Here is a 27,998-nt window from a genome sequence, read left to right on the forward strand (position 1 = left end):
TCATAGACTGTAGATGTCACTGCTGTGCAACTGTAACTTTAATTGCTGTGCAGTTAAAGTTATATATATAATTGTTTTGTTTTTTGTTTTGTTTATTTTTTTGTTTTGTTTTGTTTTGTTTTGTTTTGTTTTGTTTTGTTTTGTTTTGTTTTGTTTTGTTTTGTTTTGTTTTGTTTTGTTTTGTTTTGTTTTGTTTTGTTTTGTCTTGGAGGTTTTCCCCCCACAGATTAAACTCGGATTTTCGGACTCCTTCTTCAGCAGTTAAACGCAGCCCGACAACAATTTTTTTTTAATAACAAACTGTGGAGGCTACCACGTAGCATAAATAACTAGATATTATTGGGAATGATCTCCACACACATGCGCACATTTGACTTGACTCCACCGCTGGATGGAAGGGGAGGGGCAGATGATGCTGTCAGTGAAAGGAGGAGGGAGAGGAGAGGAACCATCAGGACCAAAGAGCTGCGCTCTACCCCATGTGTCTGGAAGAAAGAAAATCAGCCATACACAACGGGATTATGAGCTCCTTCTAGAGAAATTCCTTTATTAAGGTCATCCTAAAGTTAAACGTGCGCCAGTTGGATTATTTTCAGTCTTTTTTCTCTGGAAATAATGCTTCCCTGCTCATCATCCGCGCAGGCGGAGGGATGCGAGGAGGAGAGCGAAGCACACATGGAAACAGAGGTAAACCGATAAAACATACTAACAACCCCACCTTCTTCTCATATAAATCGTTTCTACTGCAGATGAAGCGTACCAGAGTGTGGAAACACAACCCTTATTTTACTCTCCGTCTCCAATGGGACATTTTGCCGGCTGGTTGCATGCGCCGGCCGGCATCTCATGAAGGCAGGAGAGATGAAAGAGCCAGACCCCTCCCTGGATCAGTCGCCCCGCACTCGCCATTTTCACGCAAATGAGGAATTACATGTTAAATTTACTCCACCATTCATTTTTTGATCCTCTCAAAGAACAGGGGTTGAGTATAGAGAAACTGTCAGGCATTTTTCCGGGTTGTAATGTCTGATTTGTAATTTTAAGGTGAGAAAATAAATGGCCCCTGGTTTGAATTGTTATTTGTATATTTTAAAAATATATATTAGGATATATGGGGAAAGCAGGGAACTATGGATATAACCCCTTTTTCTCATTATTATTATTATTATTATTATTATTATTATTATTATTATTATTATTATTATTATTATTATTATTATTATTATTATTATTATATTGAGACATTTAAGAACCAAAATTACATACTGACCCATCAAAAAAGATACAGTTCTGCACAAAAGGTTCCTTACACTGAGCTATTCCACATTTTATGTGACAATAGTTAAATGTGTTTTATTTGTATTTTATGTGATAGACCAATCCAAAGCAGTGAATAATTGTGAAGTAGACGGGAAACTGCTTGCATTGTTTAAGTGTTAACTTAGTCTCCCTAAGTTAACACTTTGCTGAACCACCTTTGACTGCAATACACTAAGACTTTTGGGATAAGTATATTTTTACATTAATCAAACAAACTCAATCTCAGATTGTATGAAGTGTGTTTTTGAGCTTTGACTGGGCCATTCCAGGGTATCTCTGCCTGGATGTTTTGTTTTATTCCAAGATTCCAAATTTTATGTTTGGACTGTGTTTAGCTCCTCTTATCCTCTTATCAGTTCTGACCAACATCATTGTTCCTGTACAAGAAAGGTATCCCCTCAGCATGACTCTTTAACCACCATATGACACGTTGGTGAGTTCAGGGTGATGTGCGGTGTTAGCACAACACAAAAACTTCAATTTTTATCTCCCCTGACCAGAGCGCCTTCTTCCACATGTTTGTTGTCCTCTCCACAACGTGACACAGATCTTTAAACAGGTCCAGTGATGGTTTTCATTCAACAATGGTTGTCTATTTGTGACTTTTCCATAAAGACCAGATTTGTGGAGTGAATGACTAGTAGTTGCCCTGTCTGCAGATTATCTCATGTGGAGTCTAAATATCTTGCATTTCCTCAGGTGTTGCAAAAGAAAATTAAAATAATATATAATTTGCCTTACTTCTCACAGTTGTACATGTTTTGATGTACAGTATTTATTTATGTGTATACACCTGGCAAACCTTTACCAGATTCTAAGATTCAGGATGCTTATCTTCAGGCACCCTGATCTTTCTAGTCAAAATTTAGATTTCAAGCTACAGTTAAAGCTTGTAATTTAATCAAACTTGAACTTAAATTTCAACTTATGAGTACAAAGGGACAACATCAGAACATAAAATTAAGGAAGAAAATGATCAGAAATTCAAAACGAAAGCCAATTTAGTTAACTTTTTTTCTTTCTTCTGAATACAAAAATCTTTTATTAGTTTTAAATTTTAAACTACATAAATTTTTCTGTTGTGAATATTTTGTTGTTAAAATGTTGAAAGGTCTAGTGATACTACATTTATTGTTAAATGTCCACCTCTCACATATAAATATTAACCCTTTCATGCATAGTGGTCACTACAGTGGACAGCTATCTAAAAGCCATTTTCTTGTGCTTCCTGTGGATTTTTATGTTATAAATGCACACAGACCACTGAAGTGGACACTAATGCATCATAAAATATACCATCAACTACTGGCCATCAGCTGCAAATGCAAGAAATTATTTTTGTTGAATACAATATGGCCGACAGACAAAAAAGCATGAGAACCGACCCGGTCCCTCCTTCTACTGTAGACGACTCTTGCAAGTAAAAAAAAATATTGTGACATCAGATAACCCCTAAGGAACAATACTACTGATGTATTTTTCAAATAACAACTTTGTATTTGGACAAAATTACAACTGATCACATAAAAATAAAAAAAAATTAAAAAAATTATTTTTACAAAAAAAATTTCCTACCTTTTTTATGCCTTAAGAAAAGAATTTTAAAAAATGGAAAAAAAATTCTGACACAAAGGATCATAATTCATGCATCAGAGGGTTAAGAGTGATACTAAGTTACATCCTTGCTTCAAAAGGATGTAGCAAGAGTGTTAATAGTTAATATTACAAATGTAGGGGATGTGAAATAGGCATTTCTTGCTAATTTAAAGTGCCACCTTTATTACTTTTAGCAACATTTCATGTTTTTTCTGTCCGATAAATAAGCTCACATGTCCACATATGAGGGTTCGCCCCTCCATAATCGACTTTGCCCTCTGTGATTTATTTAGGTCATATGATCACCCACCTGAGCTACAGGAGACACAATAAAATGAGTCTGTAGGGTCTAAAATGGCTTTGTTTTGGTTTGTAATGTCATTTATGTAGCTGTGTTTCAGACAGCATGTTATTGATTGTTTTCTTCCTGTATTTAACACCAGTATTGTATCTTGATTAAATAAGTGACAATTTTAATCAACAACTGATAATATTCCTTTTTACGCAATTATAAGATCTCAACAGTATCTAAACTGTTGTTGAATGTCATTTTGGATTGAGAGAAGATGAAAGCTTGGTTACTGTGAGTAGCTGAGTCTCGAGCCACCCTGATTTGGTCCATTTTATTAATGAGTAAAGAATAGTTTCCTTTGGTTACCTTGACAGCATCAGTGTCTTTCTATGTTTCAGTGAACCTGCTACTCTTGTTGGGCTGATTAGCGAAATCTAAGATGGCAGTTTGTGAGAAAGCAGGTAGAACTGGGACAAATCTGGGCCAAGAGCTTCCTGCAGCTGGAGCAGTGAAAGGGAGCAGGATGAAGATTTTATCCAGGGAAATCAGCCTGGTTTTGTTGCAGTGTTGTGCTTTCATAGACTGAAATTTGAACAAATTGTAAGCTATGTTTTTGCCCAAATAAGCTTAAAAGCATTTTATTTGACAAATCATCTCAGTGGGGTTGTGTGGGCTTCTGTATCTTTTGATACAGAGTGAGGTACTGTTAAACCTCACTTGCAAGCAATGATAATATTTAGTCAGATTAACACGCTGAAAACTATTTGCTACATAATCTTTGGTACATAATCTTTGCTATAAATGTTAGCTAGTTATATAAGTGCCATGGATTCAGACTCTATTTCAATTCTAAATTTAGTATCACTTGTTGCTTAAGTATGTTTTAGAGGTAATGAGGTGATAAGAAACTACAACAGAGTGTAATTTCCAAAACACCATTTGTTGGCCAGAAATAACTGTTTTTTGTAAAGTCATTGAATCATTGAAAAAGTTTGAAGACAACAAAAGTCTTTCATTTTCTAGATCCTGAATCCTTTTGACTGTTTTGTCCTGTATAATGTTATTTTTTTTCACTTGTCTCCAACAGTGGATGCCCAAATTAATAGTTATAGATTTTTTTTTTTAGTTTAGTTTAGTTCAAACTGGTTTTAAGCTTCTGATCTAAACTTTAATACTGGTTAGGATTTTAGATGGTGAGATTGACCCCTGTGTAGTCTGATTTCTGGAAACCATGTTGCTTTTTTCTCTTCTCCTCCTTGGTTCCTTTTAAAAGCTTGCAGATATTCAGTGATCTCTGGAGGTCTTTTGAACCTATAGGGACAGTTTTCTTTGTCTGCACTATTGTTGTTTTTGCTGCACGAGAGGTCACTGAATTCCTTACGAGTTCCAATTACCATTTCAAATGAGGCGTGTGGATGTCAGAGCAGCACTGGGGAAACTCCTCCTTCGACTGTGGTCAGTAAAAGTTCTGCTGCTACAGAGAAAAAGAGACATTTATATAAATTCTGGGGAACCACAAAAAGATGACACTCAATTCTTTAGATGGGATTGGTGTGAGCAATGACAGCCAACAATTTTAGGACTGATGACTGCCTTACTTTATAACATGTAGTAATTGAAAACTCATTTATTTAGAAGAATTTAAAACTGATTTTTTTTACAGACTGGATTTATCCAACTCCATCAATGAATGAATATCAACACCGCTTCCACCATCTGACAACAGGGTGGAAATGTAAATATAAGCTGAACTTTAAAAAGGAACAAAAGCAAATATTTTCAGTTGACAGTTTAAAGTATAATTCAGCTGTTGTTCTATTTTACACTCCTGAAAATTTACCATTTTGTTCACTCAAGTTTCAAATGTCCGACCTCCAAACATCTCCACAGCCGTCCACTCTAAATATGGAACAGGAAACAATGCAAACCTCAGATACCCGAGGATGTGAGAACAAGCAGCTAATGCCTCTCTTTGTTGTGTCTTTGTAGGGCAGCTGTTCACATTATTATCTGTCGCTTTCTTGCTGCTTGCTCAGTATCACTAGACATACTTTGCACTGAATCAATGTTCTGTTTACTGTATAATTACGTGACCTCCACAGGCTCAGCAGATAGAGAACAACATCAGAACAATTAAGCTTGTGTGCAAAAACAGATCACTTTAACACAATCTGCGCAAACTAATGAAGCTGCACAAAACAGCACAAATGTAGCACAGTTACACAATTACACAATATTAAATTTGTTTAGCTGTACTAGCACAGAGGGGTTTATGATAGATTCAATTACTGAAAGTCTGCAATTCAAGCCCCTATCATTAGCCCGCCACTGCCTTGCTTTACAGTTGATATGGAATGAGTTTATAGGACAGTCTCTCACCTTATTGTGGAAGGATCTATTGTTTACAATGCTGCTTCAGATTATTGAAGTTTGTTGACATTTGCTCCTACTCATCACTTTCAAGGTCTCAGCATAGTTTCTCCTACAACCCTTCTAATCGACCGATACTTCTTGAGTCTCCTGTTGACCGTTTTGTCATTAGCTTCAACATTAATCATGCTAGTTATCCTGAACAAGTTAAAATGCAACTCTTTTTTGTGAGCATTTCAAATCTGACGTTGGGTTGAATTTGCTTAGAAGGCCATGCTTCGGAAGAGTAGAATCTGTGTGACACATTTTTTCACAATAAAACTGGTTTATGTTTGAGTCAATGCTTGTAAGGGGCTCGAGTTTTGTTCTGTAGCTGGAACAAACCCAAATATCAGGCTTTTTGGCATCAGGCTTTACATTTGATACATTTGTGCTGATATGCTGTGTTTTCTTCAAACATAGTGCTGTACATTATGGTCAAACATCTCTCCTTTGTAATTGTTTTCTTTTTAAAGGCATTACTAGAAGTCCTCATTGATCTGCAACCTTAGTTGTGCTTCGGGTCTTTATTTTTAGAGATGAAAAATGAATACCTGAAGCACCCTTTCAAACTATCTGTTGAAATCTGCTGTATGTTTTTTTCCACTGCTTCTTCTTCTCAGTTTTTTCCGAAAAAAAATTGTGCTATTGTTGATCTACGTTATATTTTGATAACCCGGCGATTGCTAAAAAAGATTTACAATACTGCATATTGAGTTTTTTCCATAATGACCATCACGTGTGAAGAGCTTAAATTGCTTAGTGTGTCTGTGTAACTCTATCTCTCAGTAGTGGTGACCTGTGTGCTCTGTGCTTTTGTGAAACACAATCTAATGGTCTGACCTGCTGTCTGCTCCCGCAGTGCAACAGACTGACCGAGGAGAGGGACGAGGCGCAGAGGCAGCTCAAACATATCAAACGAGGTGAGTCCTACTTCCTTCCACCTCATCTGACATCTCCATCATCACAGAGACACAACCAAAGCAAGCTGAGATTTGAGATTAGTTCATGAAAAAAAGAGTTGGCTCATTTGAACTTATAATTTTTTTCTCTCTCTCTTTTATGGGGTATCTGAGATACTGGTAGATTTGATTTATTTTACCATATTCTATAACCATTAAATATTTCTCTGTGAAATCAAAGGTTGCCTGTGAGGAGAAGAAACAAGCTGGGTTCATCACAAGGGTTCTGAATGTAATTGCTTTTTGGATGTGTCGATACAGATTTATAATTAGAGCTAAAATGGGGAACTATTGTGGATTATGTTTTGTCTTTTTGTGAATGTGAATGTTTTTGCATGATGCCACTGGAGGTAACCACCAAAAAATACCCTTCGTATTCCAGGAGTATAAAATGTAATTTCTAGGATATTAAACTGGTAGTTATTTTAAGGGTCCAAAACAACTCAAGGTTCTATAAAGAACCCAGAAAATTCCCTTTTAAGTTCCGGCATCTTATAGATGTAAGTTTCAGGAAAACTGTAAAATCTGAAAGCTTTTCTAAATTGTACATTGAAATGTATGTGAATGTACTATAGCAGGTCCAGAAATCATCCTGGATGTTCCAGTACAGTAACTTGTAGGTTCAGGGATAATAATTTTAAATTTCCAGGAACATAGCGAGCACGTTCTTGGAAAGCCACTCACAAATAACTTGGAACTGCTAGAACCCCACTTTTGAGATACTAAGGAGAAGCTAAACTCCTAGAATTCTTTTAAATGTTGAAGCCTGCTAACCCTTTAATGCATCCATTTAAAAGAAAAAAACTTGCAGATACATCATCCTGCTCATGTTTCTCCTCCCTACCGTACCCTTCACACATTTACACCTCTTTTGGCATGACATCACTGACACCTTGTTCTCTTAATGGGTGTGTTTAAGGGGGAGGAAAGGGCAGGACTTCTCCGTTTCTATGGTAACTGAGATATAACTTAGCCAACAGCAGCGGAGCATTTAAGTTTGCAGGAGTTTAACCTTTAAATCCAGACAGTCAAGAGCTGAAGCACGGTGCTTCGCTCCATCAGCTATGACCATTTACAGAGGTAAGAGAGATTTTGATATTATCTCCTCTTAGCAAACTAAGAAAAACTATCTTAATAGGGCTGCATTCAATGCAGAAGATAAAACAATCTGATAGCTGGTGATAAAGATCTGAACAGAATGTTAAATTATGCAGACTAAATTTCAGGTTTTTAAAATTGGCGTGCTACAAAAAAACAAAAAGTGCAAAAAGAAATCTTTAAATTTCTGCTTATTTGCATTTTGATGGCTTCATTCTCTCATATTGAGATGATAGGGGTCAGTAGTTTGGGTGAGTCCATGTGGCTGAGTGAGACGTTACCTTTGAAAAGGTAACCGGAGAACCCAGCGGTCTCCATCTGGAGGTGCAGCTCAGTGTTCTGTTTCATCTGCTTTTATGAAACATCTCCTCTTAAATTGATCAGACGATTGGGTTACCCACTAAACCTGCCATGTTTTCCTTCTATCATGAGAGCATTTTTGTTCTATAATGGCTTTAATGCAATTTGGAGAACCTGCTCAATAATCAGACTGAGAAAAACATGGTGTATAGAAATGTATTGTCTGTCTTGAAATCAACTATTAGATCTCACTTTAGTGAATTTATATTTTTTAATTAAAGCAAATTTAAAACAAAAAAACACTGTCAAAGTTATGTTTCACCACTGTAGAAGTGCTTTAGAGATACCATTACTTAACTGTAATGCATAAATTTTAGTAGTTAAATGATTTTAAATAAGAAATTAACTGAATAATAAATGTATTTTGTATACTAGCAAGGAAAATGTCCTTTAAGGTTGAGGTAATTGTTGCAGCTAACCAAATAGCAAGCTACTTTGGCTGAACAGAAACATTTTCAGGTGCAGGTTACATGAATTTAGTGAAAATTTCTGGTTGATTTTTCTGATTGTCTAGTGCTGTCTTACAGTGCTGGTAGGAGGTCAACTGCTTATTTTCTGTTTTTTGGAAGTCTTAATTTGTAGGATAACAATTAAATGTATGAATTCAAAAGAAATATAAGCAGCACATACAAATATGACCAGATGACACTATTCTTCAGGAAAGTATTTGATGAAACAGTTCTGTGAAATTTAGTTTCTTAACTTCTTGTTGTGAGAGTAAAATAATTATTGAGCATCTTCTCCAATGTGGATGAAAGTCACTATAGGACATGAAAAACGGACCAGAGTAGCTTTTTTCACTGGGGATGGTGTAGAGTTACAAACATACTAAGGATGCATCACTTATTACTCTTTTTCACTGAATGCATGTGACTGTGAATATCTGGAGAGCTGGGAAAAGTCTGAAGGTATGACTGAAACTCTCATTTTTCAATGTCAAAACTTCATCAGCAGCTGCAGAACTGGGTCTAATATGCTCAGTCTAGTCAGCAGAAATGCTGATCCCCCTCTTCATTGCGAGTCTCGTCACTCTGTGTCCTCAGTCTCTCATTCATTCACTCATTTATTCATTCACTGCCCTGCCCCCAGAGGGAACAGCGCTTGCTCTTGTCATGTTATTCTCATGAATTATTGAAACCTTCTGACATGAATTATTGAGCAGCAGGAGATGTGGAAGGATTAGTGTTAGTTTGGGAGGGTGTTGTCACTCCTCCCCGCCCTCTCTACCTGATACTTTAACTCTGATGGCCTTTTTAAATAGTTTTAATGAAAATTGGCCACCAAACAAAAAAATTGACTCCAGTTTTAAGTACTTACAGTGTGCAGACAAAAAGTCTAAACAGATAAACTTCATGGGAAATAAACTAAAAGAATGGAAGGAATAACATGTATGTGTATGTACAGACATTTTTATACAGAAAAGGAAAAAAGACAGTTTGTGGTAGTGCAGCTTGCTTATCTAGTTTCACAGCAGAAGTTCTGTGTCCAGGATGTGCGGGGTCAACAGAGATGTTAGCTGCCATTTTCTTGATCCTATACCTGTGCAAGTACCAGGTGGAGGGAAGGTCAGCCTTAATACTAATATTTTCCTATTGTTAAGTGAAAATAAAATAGTGTAGTTTTAAGTTGAGGATGATTTTTTGTTTGTTTTTCTGGGTTGACTTTTTAAGAAAAGCTTTTGAATCAATATGTGCTTGAACTTTCATATTTTGCTTTAAATGCATTTTATTTTAAGTTTAATCAAATACCCCTCTGAATTGTTTATTTTATTTTTGACTGAGGCTTATGGTAAACTATAAACAGGTCATTTTGTGGCTCTTTCAGCAATGCTTTTTATTTTCTTGCGACTCTCTCTTAAAGGTCAGATTTGAATGTTGCTCTTTCGCATTTGTATTGTAACATAATGTAGACAACTGTAGAAGTAAAAACAGGAGTCAGAAAAAATATTTTAAAAATTTATACACAAACTAACCTACTATCCTCACACAATATGCTTTTGCCTAATATGGATCAAACATACTGGCATACTCCGAGCTGAACAACTTCTGCGGACGATGAACAAGGCAACAAAAGTTCACACTTGTAGGAACTTATCTATGATTACAAACAAATAAATTGTTTTTTATTCTAAAAAGAAATGTGAAAAATTAATTTCATTGAATTGCTTTGTTGTTTTAACCTTCATATTGTATCCTATTAAGCAAAGGTGAGAACAAAAATTGTACTCAAATAAGAGTAGCACTACTTCAAAATATTTTCTCAATTAAAACTAAAAAGTAGTTTTAATTTAGAATATATTATTTTATATTACTTATTTCTTATATCCAAGAAATAAGTTAATAGTAAAAAAATATATGTATATTTGTTTAAAAGTTTATTGTGGTAGTAGTAGAGTCATAACTGCTGATTTAATATTTAAAAATGATTTAATCAGACTGACAAAAATAAGAAGTTACGATGAAAATTCAGATACTTTAACAGCTAAACTAATACAAATAAATAACATAATGATCAAAAACTGATTCAAGCAGGAGAAACATGTTTTTAAAAAATTTTTCAATAAAAAACATGTATGAAATTCTTGTGCATACTTACAGCAGGCCATATTTACATGTTAAAACAGGGTAAAGTACAGTAAAGTAAAGTAAATGTAACTAGTTACTAACCACTTCTGCTTACAGTCTACTGTATGTTTTGTAGAAATTGACTGTTGTCCTAAATGGAAGATCTTCTCTCCATCTCTACCTTTCTGTAATGTGTTCAACCCACACGCCTAAAGCAGAGCGGAATTACAGTGCATCTGAACGAATATGAACAAATATGCTGAAGGTTTAAATATGTTCAGCCTCAGCTAGTCCCACCCTGAAGCACTAAACTTTGAATGAAGCATTAAAGAATGACCCAATAGCCTTGCCTGATCTCATTCCCTCCCTTTCTGTCCTTAGAAGAACTCTGGCTCAGACATTTCCTTTAATGTTATTAAAACCTAATGTGTGTGGTTTATAATCTCTTTCCTTGTTTTTTTTTCTTTTTGTTTGTTTGTTTTGTTTTTTGTTGGTTGGGGAAGGGGGGGGCTAGGTTCTACTTGTTCTGATTCTTTTACTTGTCTAGTGAATTCTACAAATAGAGAAGTTAAACTTTAATCCATTTTCTAAAAAAACAACATTATGTCTCTAAGATCTGAGCAACCATTGTTTTAAAATAAAAGGGGCTGATTTGATCCCTAATACCTAATTTCTGTGCAGATTGAAATTAAAGCATCTGTCTGTGCTTTGGACATCAGATCAATATAAAGCAGGCTGCTGCAGAGTGGTATCCTAGAGAGAGTCTGCTCCATAAAATCATCTCACTGCTTGCAATCACATTAAAACCAGCGGTCCCTCTCCTGTATGTTCATTTTGCTCCCAGGCTACATCATCTGGTGGAAAAGCATTAGTCATGTTCACCTGAGTAGCATGTGAGATCCAATCAGAGGGAAGCATAATGGGCTCAGGCCTCAGGCCTTCACTGACACAGATCCAGGTTTATTGTCCAATCAACAAAAATATGCTTGAGGGTATAAAACACAAAAAGTCTTGAAGAAATGTCAGAGATGTTTCTTTTCTTTAATAAAGTCCCTCTGTAATGCGCTTGGAAAAATTCAGAGCTAGAGTTCATGAGGAGTAACATCAGTCTCTCATATTTAAAAACCCAAGATTTATTTTGTTTCAGAGAATAAAGAGGCAGCAGCAGCAGGACATGTCAGTTATGGGATTTCACTGCTTGGACCTCCTGGTTTGCTCTCATGCTGAGCAGTAATAAAAAAAAGCCAATGGGACTAAAGCCCTGAAAAGGCAACATCACCTTTCATGTAAACAAAGTGAATTTGTGGTTGAAAAGCTGAAGGTTAAAAGAAGTCCACAAAATAAAATCTATTGCACTGTAAATGTGATTAAAAAGTGTTGGATTTTCATTTTTTTCTTTGCTCAGGCTATATTTGAACCTTTGGTCAAAATCATCACATTTTTCTTGGGTGAATAAAGACAAAGACTGGTCTTGTCTTTCACCCACTGAGATTCCTAAAAACCTCCAAATTGAGACATTCAACTGAATTCCTGATCGGATACCCGAGTAATCACAAATGACTTGATGTGGCGTAGCAAAAGCTAAGAACTCAGATCGTGTTCTTTCAGTCGGTATTCACATCTCTTGGCCATAGATAAATCCTGAAATTTAGATGGATGAGTAAATCTGCTGCTTTACCACAACAGACAAGAGCAACACCCTCATTACTGAAAAGTGTTACAGTAAATACGTCCACCTCCATCGCTATCCTGACATCACACAGGAACAAGACACCAAAATACTTTATCTCCTTTGTCTGAGGAAGATATTTATCCCCGACCCAAAGAATGAATCAAAAACACACTTGAGCAATATATGTAGCTTGTTTCTACATGTAGTAGGTGACTTTAAGTTGTTATTACACAGACTTTTCAATTAAATATAAAATAAAATTCAGTAAGTGTGGTCAATACTTATTTCTTATTTAAATCCTCTGTGTAAAATATACCTTAATTTATGGACTAGTTTTGATACCGTGTTTTTCCCAGTTACTTATCTGTGGACACCTCCAGAGGACCTGTGATACTGATCTGTACATAAAAGCCCAGTTTCTACAATAACATGACTGTGTATAATAACAGACTCTTTGAGGGTGGACTGACCATAATAGTTCAGGCGGAAGATCATTTTGTTGTCTGTTTGAAACCTGACGGTGCGTTCAGTAGGCAGGAGGGCTTCACTTACAGCCTGCTAACAACCAGTCAGGAAGACGAAGGACCAGCAGCCGGTCATTACTGGCTGAGCTGATGTCAGAGCCGATGATCACAAGTGTTACTCATGGCTTAATCATGGTGAATGTTGAAATTTGGTTTAAGGGTTAAAAACACAGGTCTGTTTTTCTTAACTAATGGTGACTAGCCTTCAGATCTTACAGAGCATGAAAGTGGGATGAACTATTATGTAACATTTTGGGTCAATTATTAGAACACTAAACTTAGAGAAACTATGCAATTCCTGTCTTGGTTTTACATGGAAACAACAGATAAATGTTACAACCCAGATACAACATGGTATGTCATCACAACCGATTAATTTGTTCTTCATTTTGTTTTCCAATTTTATCTATTTTATCTCCATAAAGTCAATTTATGTACATTTTAACAGGTGATGACTTATTTTATTCTTATTAACACCTCTTAAAGTACACTTAAAACTTATTTCACCCTGTTTGTTCTTCACAGTTTTTAGTTTATTACAAACACATACAAAATTACAACATAGAGTTTAGCATATATGGCCATTTTGCAGCTGACTTTAACCAATACATACAGGATCCATTTGTCATGTTCATTTATACAATGTTTAAGTGATTTTCTATACTTTGCTCATAGTATCCAGAAAATGTTGTTTTGCAAATCTGTACATGGTACCTCCCAGTAGAGTGTTGCTCACAGCTCTTTTGGTCGGATCGGGGGTTACAATACGTTGCAGAAGTAGACAAACCAAACAGGAGTAAGGAACACTTTCAATCAAATCATAGGTAACTGTGAATATATTCGTGGTATTTGATTATTTTATTATTATTAATGATTATAGTTCATGACTATACCTAACTAGAAAGAAAAACAAGCAGCTAAATTATAGTTAGGTGCATGGGCACAGATTTGACTATAAAGACCTGTAAGAAATGTTGGTGTGATATGGTGAAGGGGTGAACTGATCTGGAGTTTTGGAGAAATTGTGCTGTGACTTATTAGTCCCCCAAAAAGCAATGGAAATCAGCTTGAAAAATTTCTCTCATATGCAGTAACGGAGTTTAAGGAAATCCAGTCCTATGTCAAGCTTCATAACTCAGTTGAATTTTACAGTAGAAACATTCTCAGAATTTTAAAGGACTGACTTGGCATTTTAAGACCTTTTACGTCACCCTTATATAAGTTTTATTACCACAGACTGTTTATCTTTTGACCTGGGAAAATATTCAGATTGTACAACTTTATCTTTATTTGTAGAATTTAGAAATAAAAAATGTTGCTTTTATCTACTTTTACCCAGTATGTCTCCCACTACTAAACGGCCTACATTTTATGTCAACCCCACCCAAGCTACACCAAAACAAATTCATTCACATAATATTTAAATCAAGAGTGTCTTTAACCCACAATACCTCCTCAACAAAACACTGTGGAAAAATATACACGTGCTGATTGTGCTCATTTTGTGTTTTTGCTATTCATTGCTGAAGAATCTTTTGTGTTTCATTCAGTCAGTATGTTTCCTTCCTTTCTGATCCTTTTAAAAGATTTTCATCCCATCAAGTGAAACTGGTTTCAGTTCCTCAAAGTGGTGTCCTTCGCTCATTTCCTGCTTCTAGTTGATTCATACAGCATTGGACTCTTGACTAAAAGATTTTCACCACTGAAAGACTAATTCAAAAATTGATCTTGATGACATTAACATCTATAATTGGATTATAAACACATTATAAACACATTTGATTATTAGTCTCTGCCTTTTTGAGTCAACATAAAGCTAAAGACAAATTGGTTTTGCAAGTGGAAAAACCACAATTTATCAGAAGTGATGGCCTTTCCTCTTCTCTTATCAAACACTTTTTCTATTTGGGTGCTTTCACAACCATTGTCACCATGAATCATGTGACTGAAACATTTTGGAGGAGGCAGATAACAAGTCATGGATGACAAAGATCTAAATGATCCACAGATTCCACAGTGGGTGGGTCACAGGACTTCAGTGACTCTGAAGGTGTGCCCCCAACAAAGGTTTCTAATCCAGAAACTCCCCATCAGTCAGTCAGGAGTGAAGAACTTTCTCAAACACATTGGAGTGCTGTGAAAAGATTAATCCACATGCTTTCTGTTTGAAGTTAATGATGGATTCCAACACCACGGTCATAAAGGAAGACAAAGGTACAGTGATGCAAAGCTCAGGATTTTAGAAAGATTTAAGTTAAAACAGCCTTTTTACTAACTGGAATAGTTATTTGGGGACTGCTGTTGTTTTAACCTGGATTTCCTCCATATTTAGGTCATTCTAAAATAACTGAGGAGTAGCAAATCTCTGAAGATGAACTGGTTTTTAGTACCAAGTTGAAAACCAGTCTTCTATTCACATTAGATTCTTCTGTCCATAAGGATTCTTGCTTTTTGTTTTAGACCAATGTTTTACTTCTCAAATGTAGCCTACAGAACTGTGTGCAATAATTACTTCTTTTCAAACCCAAACACTCACTACTCATTGGACCTACTTACTTCTTGCTACTGTATTTGCAATGGGGTTTTTATTCATCATTTTAGATTAAAAAAAAATGTTGATGCTTCATAACCTTTGCTGTATTTTATATGTACTGTATATATGCATTTCTTGAAATCATAAAGTGCCTTTTTATCTTGCCTGACTTTCTTAATCTGTAACGGCTTTGGGAAATTTAAAAAGTTGATACGTTCAAGAGTATGAAAACATAAGTAGCAACAGACAACATGGCAATGTGTGACTGTCATATTGTGACAGTCTAAAGAGGTTTCAATAGAAAGTTATCTTCAGAACTTATTTAGAAAATTTATTCTCATGGATCTTTGATGAGCTGATGTTAAAACCTATTTGGAGCCCAAGAAAGGCATATGAACACAGATCTGTGAAACCCAAACCATCAAATTAAATCTGTTGAATTTTATCAATAGACTTTTACGTCTTCTAAAGATCAGAATGGGAATTCTGGGAATCACCTTTCTCACAATGAAACTCTACCTTTAACTAAACTAAAGAGGTGGGAACAAATCTTTTATGACAGTTTGCAGGTAAGAAAGTTTCTAATGTCCAATTAAAAACAAGCTCATTAAGTTTTCTGTTCTGTTTAGACATCAGACTTCTTTATGCTGGAATGAACATAGGTCAGAGCAAGGAGGCTTAACAAATCATAAACATCCTGTGAAAATCTAGACTGAAATTTATGTAAAAGAGCCAAACCTCCCAATAATTCTTTGAATTATATCATTGGATGCTTTGTGCTGCTGCAGTGGACACCTACATTACAGAGTCTGTCTCTGTGTGTTGTTCACTAGTTTCTCAGATGGTGATTGAGGAGGTGGGCGTTCTGCAGACTCAGCTCGAGATTGAGAAGTCTTGTCGAGAGAATGCAGAGGCCCTGGCCACTAAGGTTCGTCTCACACCTTAACACTCAGTAATCAATGCAAGATAAGCAGCACTGTCAGGTGGGGAAGGGCAGAGAATGGGGCAAACAGATGAGTCAGGATGACACTGCAGAGACGTTCTCATTATATCATCTTTGTGTTAATGTGAAAGCAACTGGATTTGTTAAAGTGAAATAAAAAGTAAATGGTTGAACCATGATGCACCTGAATTTAGTTACAGAACAGGCCTCTTATTGTTAATCCCTGTTATCTTTGATTTGCAGCTAAATTGTGAGAACAGAAAATTGAAGTACCTGAGCCTATCGTCTCGGCCATGTTTGGATGAACTGCTGCCAAGCATCTCTGACTGCATTGCGCTCGAAGCTGACGGAGACTCTGCAGATTCAGTTGGAAACAGTCCTGACACCTTCTCTCAGTGCCAGCAACAGGTTAAAGGTAACACCAAACACCAAACTGCATATTTTTATCCAAAATGGCCTGACACTGTGTATCTCACCAAAGCCTCTTATCCTTGATATATTAATTTTCATAATGTCACATTCTCCAAACTCCCTTATCTGTCTGTTTGTCTTTAGTTTAATTCACCTTATGAAGTGATGAATTTATTTATTATAAGAAAAAGCCTATCTAAATGAACTTGCCTCTATTTGAAAAAGCAATCACTCCAAGAGCACATCACTGACTCATCCAGAAAGTCACAAAGTAACCCAGAACAACATCAATGGCACTTTAGACTTTAATAATAAAGAGTTTCCAAATGGTTGAATTATTTTGATCAACCATTGCAAAGATGCAAGGATACTGGATCAAAATATCTCCACAGATATAAAGACTCATTGTCACTGATTGTCAGTTTAGGAGGGTTATTTCATTTAATAAATTAATAACACATTTTACAAACTGCAAAACGTTGTTCCACCAGAGTTGAGAGAGACGGTAAACGGTTTACTGGAGGAGAAGAAAGGTTTTGTCTGTCAGATTCACGACCAGCAGAGACAGATAGAAGAGTTGACCACACAGGTGAGAACAGATCTATAGACACGCCCACTTCTTATGAAATGTTTTGACTCCTCTCTTTTTCTTTAAGTGATGCTGAGTTTGTGGCGTTTTGTTTTTCTCTCACCAGTCTGAGAAAAATCAAGAGGAGATGAAACAGCTTCGTGAAACAGTCGAGCAACACAGCAAAACAATCAAGAGATTTAACAGAGGTAAGTCACAGCTGACGGAACTTATGAGTTTACAAGGAACGTAAATAGATAATAGTAGATAACCTAAATACACCAGAAATAGACAAGTCTTAAGGCAGCTACACACTTTTCAGCTCTTATGTCTTGAGACAAATCACAAATGTACAACAAAGAGCTTCAACTAAAGAAAAAACAATTTCCCATATTCTTGAGAACATTCATGGGAAGAGTGAAGACAGTATGAGCAGTAGTGTTTCATAAGTTAGTATAATGTTAAATTTGACATTATTGCTATGTTTGTGTCTTAACCCCATATAATCTGTATGTTTCTACAGTCTCTATGATGGCAGCTCAGGAGTATGAAGGAATGAAGGAGCAGCTTGATTTGGAGCAGGACCTCAGAGTCAAAGCTGAGACGTATGCACATGAGGTAAAGCAGGAGATCATAGAAAAACTGGATTAAAACTGTAGGAAATTATATTCAAACATTTTTTTAGACATTTAACAGAAGTGGTGGAAACACAATAGCTGTAGCCATTCTCTCAGTCTCAGTCTCATGATTTTTGAGACCAACCTAATAACTGTCTTGTATAATCTGAGTGATGAGTTGCCAAATGTTGCAGCTGTGATCCGTATTACCATGTTGGAATTTGATGTGTGATAATAACCTGAGAAAGGTCCTATATCTGGTGTTTCATACAAACTTTGAACATAATTGACAAATGAAGATGATGTATTGAAAGCAAAAGGGCTAATGCACGTTTCCTCTTTTCTTTCTAGTAATTGCCTTTTTTCTCTGCCTCCTATCTTTTTTGTTTTTTTCAGATGCTTGTTAAGCAGAAGGAGGCCAATAGGCAGAGCATGCTGCTGCTGCAGAGTGCTGAGCCCAGCGTTCAGCTGCTGAAAGCTTTGGAAGACGTTGCTGCTATCACTAAAACCCTGGAGGAGGAGCGTCTGCAGCATCAGCAGAAGGTAAATCCAGAAGCCTCTTTATTTCCTGCATCCTGACTCTTAATGTCAGGAGAAGAGAGGATTTGTCGATCTTTATGACGTTTTTGCCGCTGCAACGAGTGCAATCAGAAACACTACGTGCAACAGGTCAGACAGTGCAAGGTTGCTACTGAAACGTCAGCAGAGCCACAGGCTGCATATAGCTATGACAATTCATGCAAAGCAGCACTAACCGAGTATTGAGGTCAAATATTGTAAAACATTCTGAGTTAAGTTACTGAAGTAAATAAAAATTTAAATGACATTTTAAGTTGTGGAGATGCACCTGAATCCATTTGACCTTTTATGCTTTGTGCTCTGTTGAGAATTTGATTGATTCACTAAACACAAGATGAAAAGAAAATGCGGTAGATTGCTACATACAGTTTGTTTGATCTATGCAATAAAATCTACTTTACCTTTAGGACTAGCACTAATCTAAATAATCAGTGTTGCATGATGCTGAAAGCCTAAAGGCTAATAGCAAACCTCTTTTAACCCTGCTCTACATCTGTCTGACTTATCTACTTGTGGGGGTGTAGGTGCAGAGTCTGGAGGCCCAGTTTCAGGAAAGCTGTGTGAAGAAACAGCTGCAAGATCTTCAGAGACAGCTGGAGCTGCTAGAGGTGGAGAAGAAGGAGGTGGAGGGACGTCTGGAGCAGACAGAGAAAAAGAATGAAGAGCTGGAGAAAAGAGGTGGGTGGAAGGGAGATAAGGCTGTTTGTGGGCTAAAAAAAGAGCAGACAGAATAGTACTGTAATTAAAATCTGCATAGCAACATAAAATACTGTTTCCTGATTAGCTGGAAAATAAGTGAAAAAGTCTTTTTCTAAAAAGGAAAATAATAAGAATTTACATGAAAGTTAAAGCTGTAATTTAAAATTATAAGATTATCAGCTGTAAGGTTATAAATCTGTGATGGAAGACGAAATAAAGTGATGCAGTTGTGCATTTATGTAACAGTTGTTGATTTCACTGATGCTGACACACATTTTTGACCCCTGAGCTGCATGAGAAGCAGTTCAGTGTTCCTGAGGTCACACAGGACCTAAACCACCAGCTGACTTTAGCTAATATTAGATATTATATAATAAACCAAAAATACAACCTTCTATTTATGAGTTGCATGGTTTCCAGTGTTAATATGTTCATTAATAGTCTGAAGAAATGAGCTCTAACCATTTCATTGACGTATCTGTGGTACTTATTAACCGTCTGATAGTGATGGTGACTGAGGTTGTGGTTTGAGCTGTTGTCTCTTCACAGTCCATGAGCTCCAGGAGGCCCAGAAAAAGATTACAGACAGCACCAGCCTCCCTCCCCCAGAACCTGGGGTAGCGCCGCCTCCCGCACCTCCTCCACAACCACCTCCACCTCCTCCTCCCCCACCACCTCCTCCACCACCTCCACCCCCCTCCAGATGCAACCCCCTCAGGTGAGACTTTTCAACAAACAGCAGTTACTTAGAAGTATCACAGTGTGGGGGGGGGTTGTGATGCAGCAGCACATTTTATTTCCTGCGTTTAAACTTTAAACATAAAAAACTGATAGAAAATATTCATAAGCAAGTGAGAAGTTCTTACTTCTGATGAGATTTTCTGTTTCTTAGTTCTCTGATCGCCATCATGAGGAAGTCATCCAAAGGCTCCAAAGCAAAAGTGGAGCCAACTCCAGGTGAGAATCTATTTATAGTTTCCATTCACCAGCCAGTCAGCCAGCACCTTATTCTTTTGTTTCATGATCCAGTCTAGTGATGGATCACTTATTTAATCAATAGTTTTTTTGGAATTGTTACTGTTTCTGTAATGACATGTAATCGGTCCTATGGGTTTTCAATTTGTACATTTGGGTATTCCCTCTGTGTTTCCTAATTACTCCTGTCTGGTTGTCTTATAAATAAGTCATAATCTTCTCTCTCAGCTGCTGAAGGCGTGGACGATGTCAAGGTGAAGGCGGTGAATGAGATGATGGAGCGAATCAAACACGGGGTCGTCCTGCGACCTGTCAAAAGTCAGGACAGTAAGGTGAGAACAGCATCTATTTAGAAAAAAGAAACTGGACTTATAATTGATCTAAGACAACTACAGAGTTGGATAAAAGAAAAGAAATTTTCTATTTCTTTGACCCTATTCTGACCTGGTATTGACACGTGTCCTGGTTGATTCAGATAAATGGCATGACCAGATCTGTTGTCCACATCTGTTTTAGGTGCCCAGATCTCAGTTACCTGCTTTAGATGCAAACAAACACAGAAATATTAAATCACTGAAATTCAGTTATTATTTTCTATGACACTGAGGTCAGGACTCTGTGATGGCCCCTCCAGACACTGACTTTATTGTCATTAAGCCAGTAAAAATAAAATCATCTGATGACTTGATGCAGCTCCTCTCCACACTTTCATTGCACACACTGTGCTACTAAATCAGTAAACATGTGGAGCTCTGCTGTAGAGCTTGTATTGTAATGTAACGGACAGAGGGCATTTTACAACACAGTTACCGCAGCAGGAGGCCTACAATCAGCTCAGAAATAGTCACACTGCAGAGAAAACTCAACCATACTGCATCCTGTAATCTATTGGGATAATTCAACTCAAGTTGTGATTTCTGTTTTAAATGAAGATAATTTGAACACGTTTCTAAAAATGTTTGACAAAAAAATCTTTAAAAGAAATTATGAGCTATTGCTTTGAAATTGCCCGGCTGCTGTCTCTGCTGCCTGTAGACGGCATTGTGACTCCCAGATAACGCAGCTGGTTGAGGAGGGTCACACCAGGGCAGTGGGTGGTCCTTCAAAATGGATTACATCACTAAACTAATGCAGATACCGCCTCCCAGGGTGGTCTGGGATAAAAAGCGTCTCTGACGCTGCCAGGACACGATCAGATTGCTGGGGATGAATGTAAGCACCAGGTGTGAATGGGCTCTTTGTCTTCTCTCAATATGCCACTGTTGTCTCCTATTGTGTATTTTTTTTTCTTCCCAGTGTCGCTTGTATTTTCCTGCTGTCGAAGCTTTTATTATGCTAATAAAGTCACAAATCTCAAGCAGGGAAACCCAGATTGCTGTTTCTGTCCTCTTCTGTCCTGGTTCTCATCTTGTTATAAAGACCAGGATGTCTAATGATTCTCTTAGGACTCTGATTGTTCTCTGTCTCTTCTCTTTCCTTTCTGCTTTCATATTTTTGTGCTGCAAAAGAGAATAGCAGTGAAAGTGAGTATATTGATGTTTGCATCAATCAGGACAGTCGGATCATTCCTCCATTCAGTCGCTGAAACCCAACAGGCTCTGCTAACTCTGCTTAAATTACGTTAAAATAGAGCATTTTGCAGCATGTCAAAGCTTTTTAATCTATAAACACATGAAAAGTGTTTTTCTCAAAAATTGTTACCTTAAGATCATACTCCAGTAATGTGAAAAGTAGGAAATCACAAACTCTTGGTTTTTTGCCCCTGCAGCCTCCACCCTGTGAGGAGAAGCAGCAGGAAAGCGCCATGGACGAACTAAAATGCATCCTGGTAAAAGACATATAATAAGTGGTTTTTACCAGCTGTTCAGGTTTTGGTTTCAGATTTAAATATATATATATTTATATATATATATATATATATATATATATATATATATATATATATATATATATATATATATATATATATATTTTTTTTTTTTTTTTTTTAGTTTCTGTAGAGTATATGTTCACTTTAGTCTGACCAACGAGTTAGAGACATAAATGATAAGTTCACTTTCATCTGAGTGAATACGCTGTCCGTTAATGCTGGGACATTTCCGTTCCGCTCAAGGAGACGGTGAAGAGGAGTCCCAGCCGAGGCTCCCAAGAGTCTGGACCGTCGGGACCATCACCACCGGCGAAGAAGGACAGCGAGCTGGAGGTCATCCTGAGGCGCCGGCGCAACAGGGCTGGAGAGGCCGGATCAGGAGGTGAACCCATCCATCCAGCCAGAAACCCAGCCTTATGCTTCATTCACACAGCAGGACTTTTCGGGACTTTTTAGTGTCATAAATAATAATGTGGTCATTCGCACTACTACATAAATCCATTATTTGTCAATCCAATAATGCCCAACCCGAATTTAAACACCACTTCAGACAAACCCGCATAAACCACTACAACGTTCACTGCAAACTCAAGATGCACTCGGTTCACTGCAAGATGATCACATGCAATCCAAACTCAAGATCACACCAAACAGGATCGGGTCTCAGATATTTAACATTAACAACGACATGGAATATGAATATTCAGAGAAGTGACCCAAAGACAAACAAAGGACAAAACAAACAAAATAAATGGAAGGTTGTTAGCCCGCCCTCATAAGTACTAAGGGGAGACAAACAATCCGAACCTGGGCCGACTAACAAAAAAGAAAATCAAACTCTAAAAGGACAGCAGGAAGCAGTGATATAACTATAAAAACAAAAATACAAAAATTACTAAATGCTTATTAAATCACTTTAATCAAGTCAATCTAAAACACATTAAAAACACTGCATACCTGCATCACATAAACCAGCAAGTCAAACTTGATGTAGCAGATCTGGTGCGACCCTGCGGCGTCGAACAACCACATGCCCAGGTAACGCTACCACTGGAACGTCATTAGTAGTGTGGCCCTGTATAAAATCACCACGTCAGCACAAACTTATTTAAGGGGATCGATTTAAAACAGTTTTCCTCCAAACTTATCACAGCCAACAAACAGTGGAACACATGGGCCCAACACACACCTGGTCACACAGGAAATTGACACTTGGCCACCACCCTTACAGCTTCCCTTTTATGGAAGCTCAGGCTGTGGAGGGAGCGACACCTGTTGGTACCACCTGTTACATAAACTATTCTCCTTTCCACCTCCAGATGAACGTGAGGGCCAGATGAGCCACGTCTCTTCTTCTGACAGCTTGAATGGAAGACGCACCAGCAGCGATTCGGGCAAAGATTCAGAGGGAGCTAGTGGCATGAGTGCTCCCTCTGAGGCAGCAGGAATCATCCGGGTCAGTCCAGACAGAAGAGGCTCCGGTCCGGGGCCCGCGGTGGCCCCAAGGAAGCGGTCTGACCTGGAGAGGAGATCCTGCAGCTCTCTGTCTGAAAAGGAAATGTCAGACTCTCCGGTCAGCAATGGCTGCATCAGCAGGTGAAGCATCTCAGCGTCTGTAATATGAGGAAGAGGTGATCAGTTAGTTTTAAATATGTAGAGCCTTGAGTTGTCACATGCTAACCAATCAGTTTTATTCAGCCACCAGCATCAGTACAGGAACTAGTGAACGGTTGTTAGGGTTCGCCTTTAGCAACGATACACATCTATGCTGTGATGTTTTTTTATTTTTTCTATTATTCTTGACACAGTCATTCAAAATCAGTCACACTGGAGGATTATCATCTGTGAACGTCAATTTCTAATTCTTTCCACCAATTCTTAGTCTGATAAGCTTTAATATTTAAATTATAGCTCACGTAAGCCTTCGATGTATGTTTTTGACTCCCAGTTGTGTCTTTGACAGCTTTCCAGATGTGCATTTATCTTGTTCCATCTTTCCTTCATTTCTGAGCAGATTTCCTGTCCCTGCTAGAGATAAGTTGAACCCAAAAGCATGACAGTTCCTCTACCATGTTTAAAACTGAAAATTGGACTTATTGTGTTTTTCTTTTTACCAATGGCTTTCTTCTCACCATAAGGACAAGGATGCTAGAGTGTTGTCTCATCAAAAGCTTAGTCAGGAGAGTTGTAGATTGCTGCAGTTCTCCCATTGTTATCTCTTCTCTGACCTATTTACTAATTAAGTGACTTCTAAAGGTATATTGCTTTTGTTTTAGGGGTGCAAGAGTAAGGTTGACTGCACCTTTATCTCAAGGGATATGAATACTTCTGAAAGTAGTTTTGAACACTAAATCAAATAATGGCATTTCTTCTGCCTCTGCTCCACAGCACTGATGAGGAAAATCAGATAAAGTCGAATGGAGTTGACCATGAGGAGCCCTGCGACGGCGACCACAACGAGCACGTAAACGTTAGTGCTGACGCCGACTGCTGAGATGAACTCTGGCGGGTTTCATTCTGCGATGTGAACAGAGAGAAATCAGAGCGATGAAACACATTTGCCTTTTTACAATTATGGTATCAAATGCGCATTGAAAATGTTTGTTAGTTGTTGTATTTTTTTCATATTTACACTAACCACATACAAAAAACAGATAACTAACTAATAAAACAAGACACAAATGGGTCATTCAGATGTTTTAGCTCCAAGATACTTCCAAAGTTTTCAGAAATTGTTCTAAAATAGACATTCATAACAAAGTCCAGGTTAAAATACTCAAGAAAGAAACCTAACTAACAAAGATGAATTCTTGATTTACCTGGAGTCAGTAAAAAGCAGAGGAATACTTGTTCAGCCGCTCGTGCAGTCAGTGAAGGATTCTCGGTAGATGCTAATAATCTGTCAATCAGGTTTTCTGACCCTGATTGATTTGAGCCAGAAAAAGCTGCAGCCTTATGAACCAAAGTCACCTTCTATTATGTGCAAAAATCTCAATTGTAGCTTCCATTTTATCTCATTTTAACTCAAAGATGCTCTCGGTTAAACTTTATGTCATCATAAAGAAAGCACCATGTCGTTAGATTTTTCCTCGCCTTGTCTGCAGAACCGTGCAGCTTAGCCACGTTCTGCAGCTGTGGTAGATGTGACACCTGTAGTACTGGATTTCAGTGGATTAAAGTGTCAATTAATCCAATTGATAATTTTATTTTTGTTTTTTCTGCCGCTATATATTTGTTTAGGGTTTAGCTGCTTTTATACAATAAAATTCTGTAATTCTTACTGTGGTTCAGGAACTTTCTGGAGTTAAAATTTTTAGGATGCTTAATATCAGCTTTATGCCCATATCCAACATACAGAAAGATAAATTCCTACAAAGTTTGACTGATATAGGTACTGATATTGAAGATGTACTTCCCTTCACAACTATTGGCACCCCTGACAAAAATGTGTAAAAGCCTTAAAATATATTCAGCTTTTATCTCAGGAGCATTATCTCATACAGAAAAGTAAAGAAATTAAAATCTACTACATAATTTGAGTAAAATTATTCAGGGAGCGAGTAAGATATCGGTATAAAAAAGATTATTTTTTAGAAATCAGCAGTAACTCAAGATTTTGTTTTTATAGTTTACTTTTTATATGATCTGATTTTCCTAAAAATGTTCATAAATAATCCATACACTTCCATTTCCTGAGATTTAAATATTTCCGTTGGCTACCCTTCAAGATGGAAAAGAAAGAAAAAAACATGGCATTAAGTCTTCATATGTTGGAAAATTCTTAGAATAAAATCCTGTAGCTCCTATCTAAGCTGGCCTTCATCATCTTTAAGAGCAATAATTAGGAAGGATAGTCAGGGTTAGAGAACTGCAGCAAGAATAATCATTAAGTGCTATTTGCAAGCCAAGTAGTTATTTGTGAGGGATGCCTTGGTAAAAAAAAAACACTCTTCAGAAATTTTTTGGGCACAAACACACCAGATGGAGTTGGTGTGGATCAAAGATAGACACGGGGAAAATCACTGATAAGTAAGCATGAGAATCACAAGGTCTGTGATTCTGCGAGCCTGTTTCTCTTCTAACGTTCCTGCAAACATTGCAAGGCATCATTGGGTCTGTCCACATAATATAAAGTTTATGGCCAAATCAGCACATAAATGGTTTGGCTGACACATGACCAAACTTTTTTCCATGGTTATCTCAACCCCCAGAGCTAAACCTTATGAATCTGAGAGAGATCAAAGAAAGGGAAACCTTAGAGAGGACCCAGGACAATCTGGAGAACTTGTCTCTAGACCATTGAATGGTCAAAGATCCCTCTCTCTTTATGCTCTAAGCTTCAGAAGATTTTTTGTTTTGCAAATATCAGAAGGGAATTGTACAACATATTAACAGGAGTGCCAATAATTGTGCTACTGGTGATTAAAAAATATATATATTTCTTAATGTTTTTTTTTTTCCTGTACTGGCTAAAAGGTTTGTAGAGTCCTGTTTTATTTTAAGCAATCGTCAGCTTCTGACAGAAGCTTTGTAACACATAAGTCAAGATAATTGAGTAAATGTACATTTTTAGTCAAGCTGCCTTCAGTTGTGTGACCCTTTAAGTGTGCACGCCCGACTGTTGTATCGATCCTCAAGTCCTTTTGTTAATCTGAACCTGTTCCTGAGCGCAAACACCTAGGAATATGTTTTCACAACCAGGGTTCCTCTCTTCCACTTTTGCTGGTACTGTTTCCGCTCCAGCGTGTCGACTATCAGCCTGACAGGTTAGAGAAGTTTGTAAAGTGGCGAAATCAAATTTAATTTGATTGACATACATCAGTAGGTGTAGACGGAGCACATTGAACAGGAACCTTCTCAGGATCCAAAGGACAGAACTTCACCAGGTCTAGGGAGTCGACGTTGGAGAAAACCAATGGAAAGCCATGTTTTCTGGCTAAATGTGGAGTAGAAGTGCTTTTGAGGAATGAGGTGATTTTGTATTTTTCTCTACCTCTCCATGGACACCTGCCTCTACACTGAAACATTCTAAAAACATCAATTTGTAGCATGAAAACTTGTGCTGTCGTAGTTCCTCCACTGGAGATCAGACGTCTTCCTGCACTAACTCAGCACTGAGCCCTGTAATGCACATACTGTTGTGCTTATTGTGCATTCCTTGACTTTTCTTTTCTACTGTACATTTACAGCTTTTCTGAACACCTTTATGCAAACTATGTGAGGCACCTTTGTATGAAGCTTTCACACACCTTGTCTTTCTTTCTTAACTCACAATCTCACATATTAAAGTCCATCTTGTTCTGTTCGTTTGGTGTATTTTACTCATACAGAGGACCAGAACTGTGTGGTTCTGTTGCATATACAGAGTTGGATTTTCTGCGCAGTGAGGCCTTGCACAAAACCTCCATAAAGCAGAAAAATACAACCTGCAGCTGGGTAACATTTTGCATCCTCTAAATGACTGCATTTAATAACAATGTGGCTACCCAAAGGGATTTCCTGTATGCCGTTGAGTAGGTATTGTGTGCTATTGGAAATATAAACAGAGTGGTAAAGGTTTTTTAACTTTATGGATTTTCATTTTAGAATCACTTGAAATAAAATGCAATTTAAAGAAATGAGCTGTTTGTCTTTTTTAAGAAATTACACTAGTCACAGACAATTTTGGGCTTTCATATTTTGGTCACTAGAGGACACTGTAGATTCACAGTGATTTCATCGGAAATAATGTTTCCTGCAGCTAATTAACAATCAGATGATTAAAAGTCAGCTAATTGAACACCTTTTTCAACATACAAAATTAAAAGCAATAAAATTTCACATTGCAACTTAAATTCTCCATGTACAGTTCTGGAAAAAATAAAGATCCCACTTCACTGAAACCCATTGCAAACACCAAATATTGATTTCTGAACTCTTCATGACTTAAAACATTAGTATTGTTGTTTCTAAATGACCATAAACTGCCACAAACTTAAAAAGTACAACATGCAGACCAAATGTAGT

General features: G+C 37.2%; 1 protein-coding gene across 6 annotated transcripts; it reads left to right on the forward strand.

The window, feature by feature from the left end:
- The first annotated feature begins 416 nt into the window (after positions 1-416).
- On the forward strand, positions 417-27,597 carry LOC102228833 (shootin-1-like). Of its 6 annotated transcripts, none has more exons than XM_023328161.1 (17): positions 417-687; positions 6,480-6,540; positions 16,164-16,258; positions 16,517-16,688; positions 17,176-17,273; positions 17,380-17,461; positions 17,776-17,870; positions 18,266-18,412; positions 18,973-19,126; positions 19,697-19,865; positions 20,040-20,104; positions 20,351-20,454; positions 21,631-21,645; positions 21,891-21,950; positions 22,239-22,374; positions 23,312-23,588; positions 24,381-27,597. In XM_023328161.1, exons 1-17 carry the CDS (start codon positions 616-618, stop codon positions 24,484-24,486), a joined length of 1,908 nt encoding a protein of 635 aa, XP_023183929.1. In that variant the 5' UTR covers positions 417-615; the 3' UTR covers positions 24,487-27,597. The 6 variants fall into 6 exon arrangements, with proteins under 6 accessions (XP_023183929.1, XP_023183930.1, XP_023183931.1 ...); XM_014471573.2 differs by having other exon boundaries at positions 616-687; positions 22,236-22,374; XM_023328162.1 differs by lacking the exon at positions 21,631-21,645 and having other exon boundaries at positions 22,236-22,374.
- Positions 27,598-27,998: the final 401 nt, after the last annotated feature.

Source organism: Xiphophorus maculatus, chromosome 23 (assembly GCF_002775205.1).
Source record: "Xiphophorus maculatus strain JP 163 A chromosome 23, X_maculatus-5.0-male, whole genome shotgun sequence".
Classification (NCBI taxonomy): domain Eukaryota; kingdom Metazoa; phylum Chordata; class Actinopteri; order Cyprinodontiformes; family Poeciliidae; genus Xiphophorus; species Xiphophorus maculatus.

What these genes read in the sequence shown, in the direction of transcription:
- LOC102228833 (XM_014471573.2), top strand. Translation starts at nt 616, where the DNA reads ATGCTTCCCTGCTCATCATCCGCGCAGGCGGAGGGATGCGAGGAGGAG. An exon ending in AAGCACACATGGAAACAGAG is followed by an intron (nt 688 to 6,479) that starts GTAAACCGATAA and finishes CTGCTCCCGCAG; the next exon opens with TGCAACAGACTGACCGAGGA. An exon ending in TCCAGATGCAACCCCCTCAG is followed by an intron (nt 19,866 to 20,039) that starts GTGAGACTTTTC and finishes TCTGTTTCTTAG; the next exon opens with TTCTCTGATCGCCATCATGA.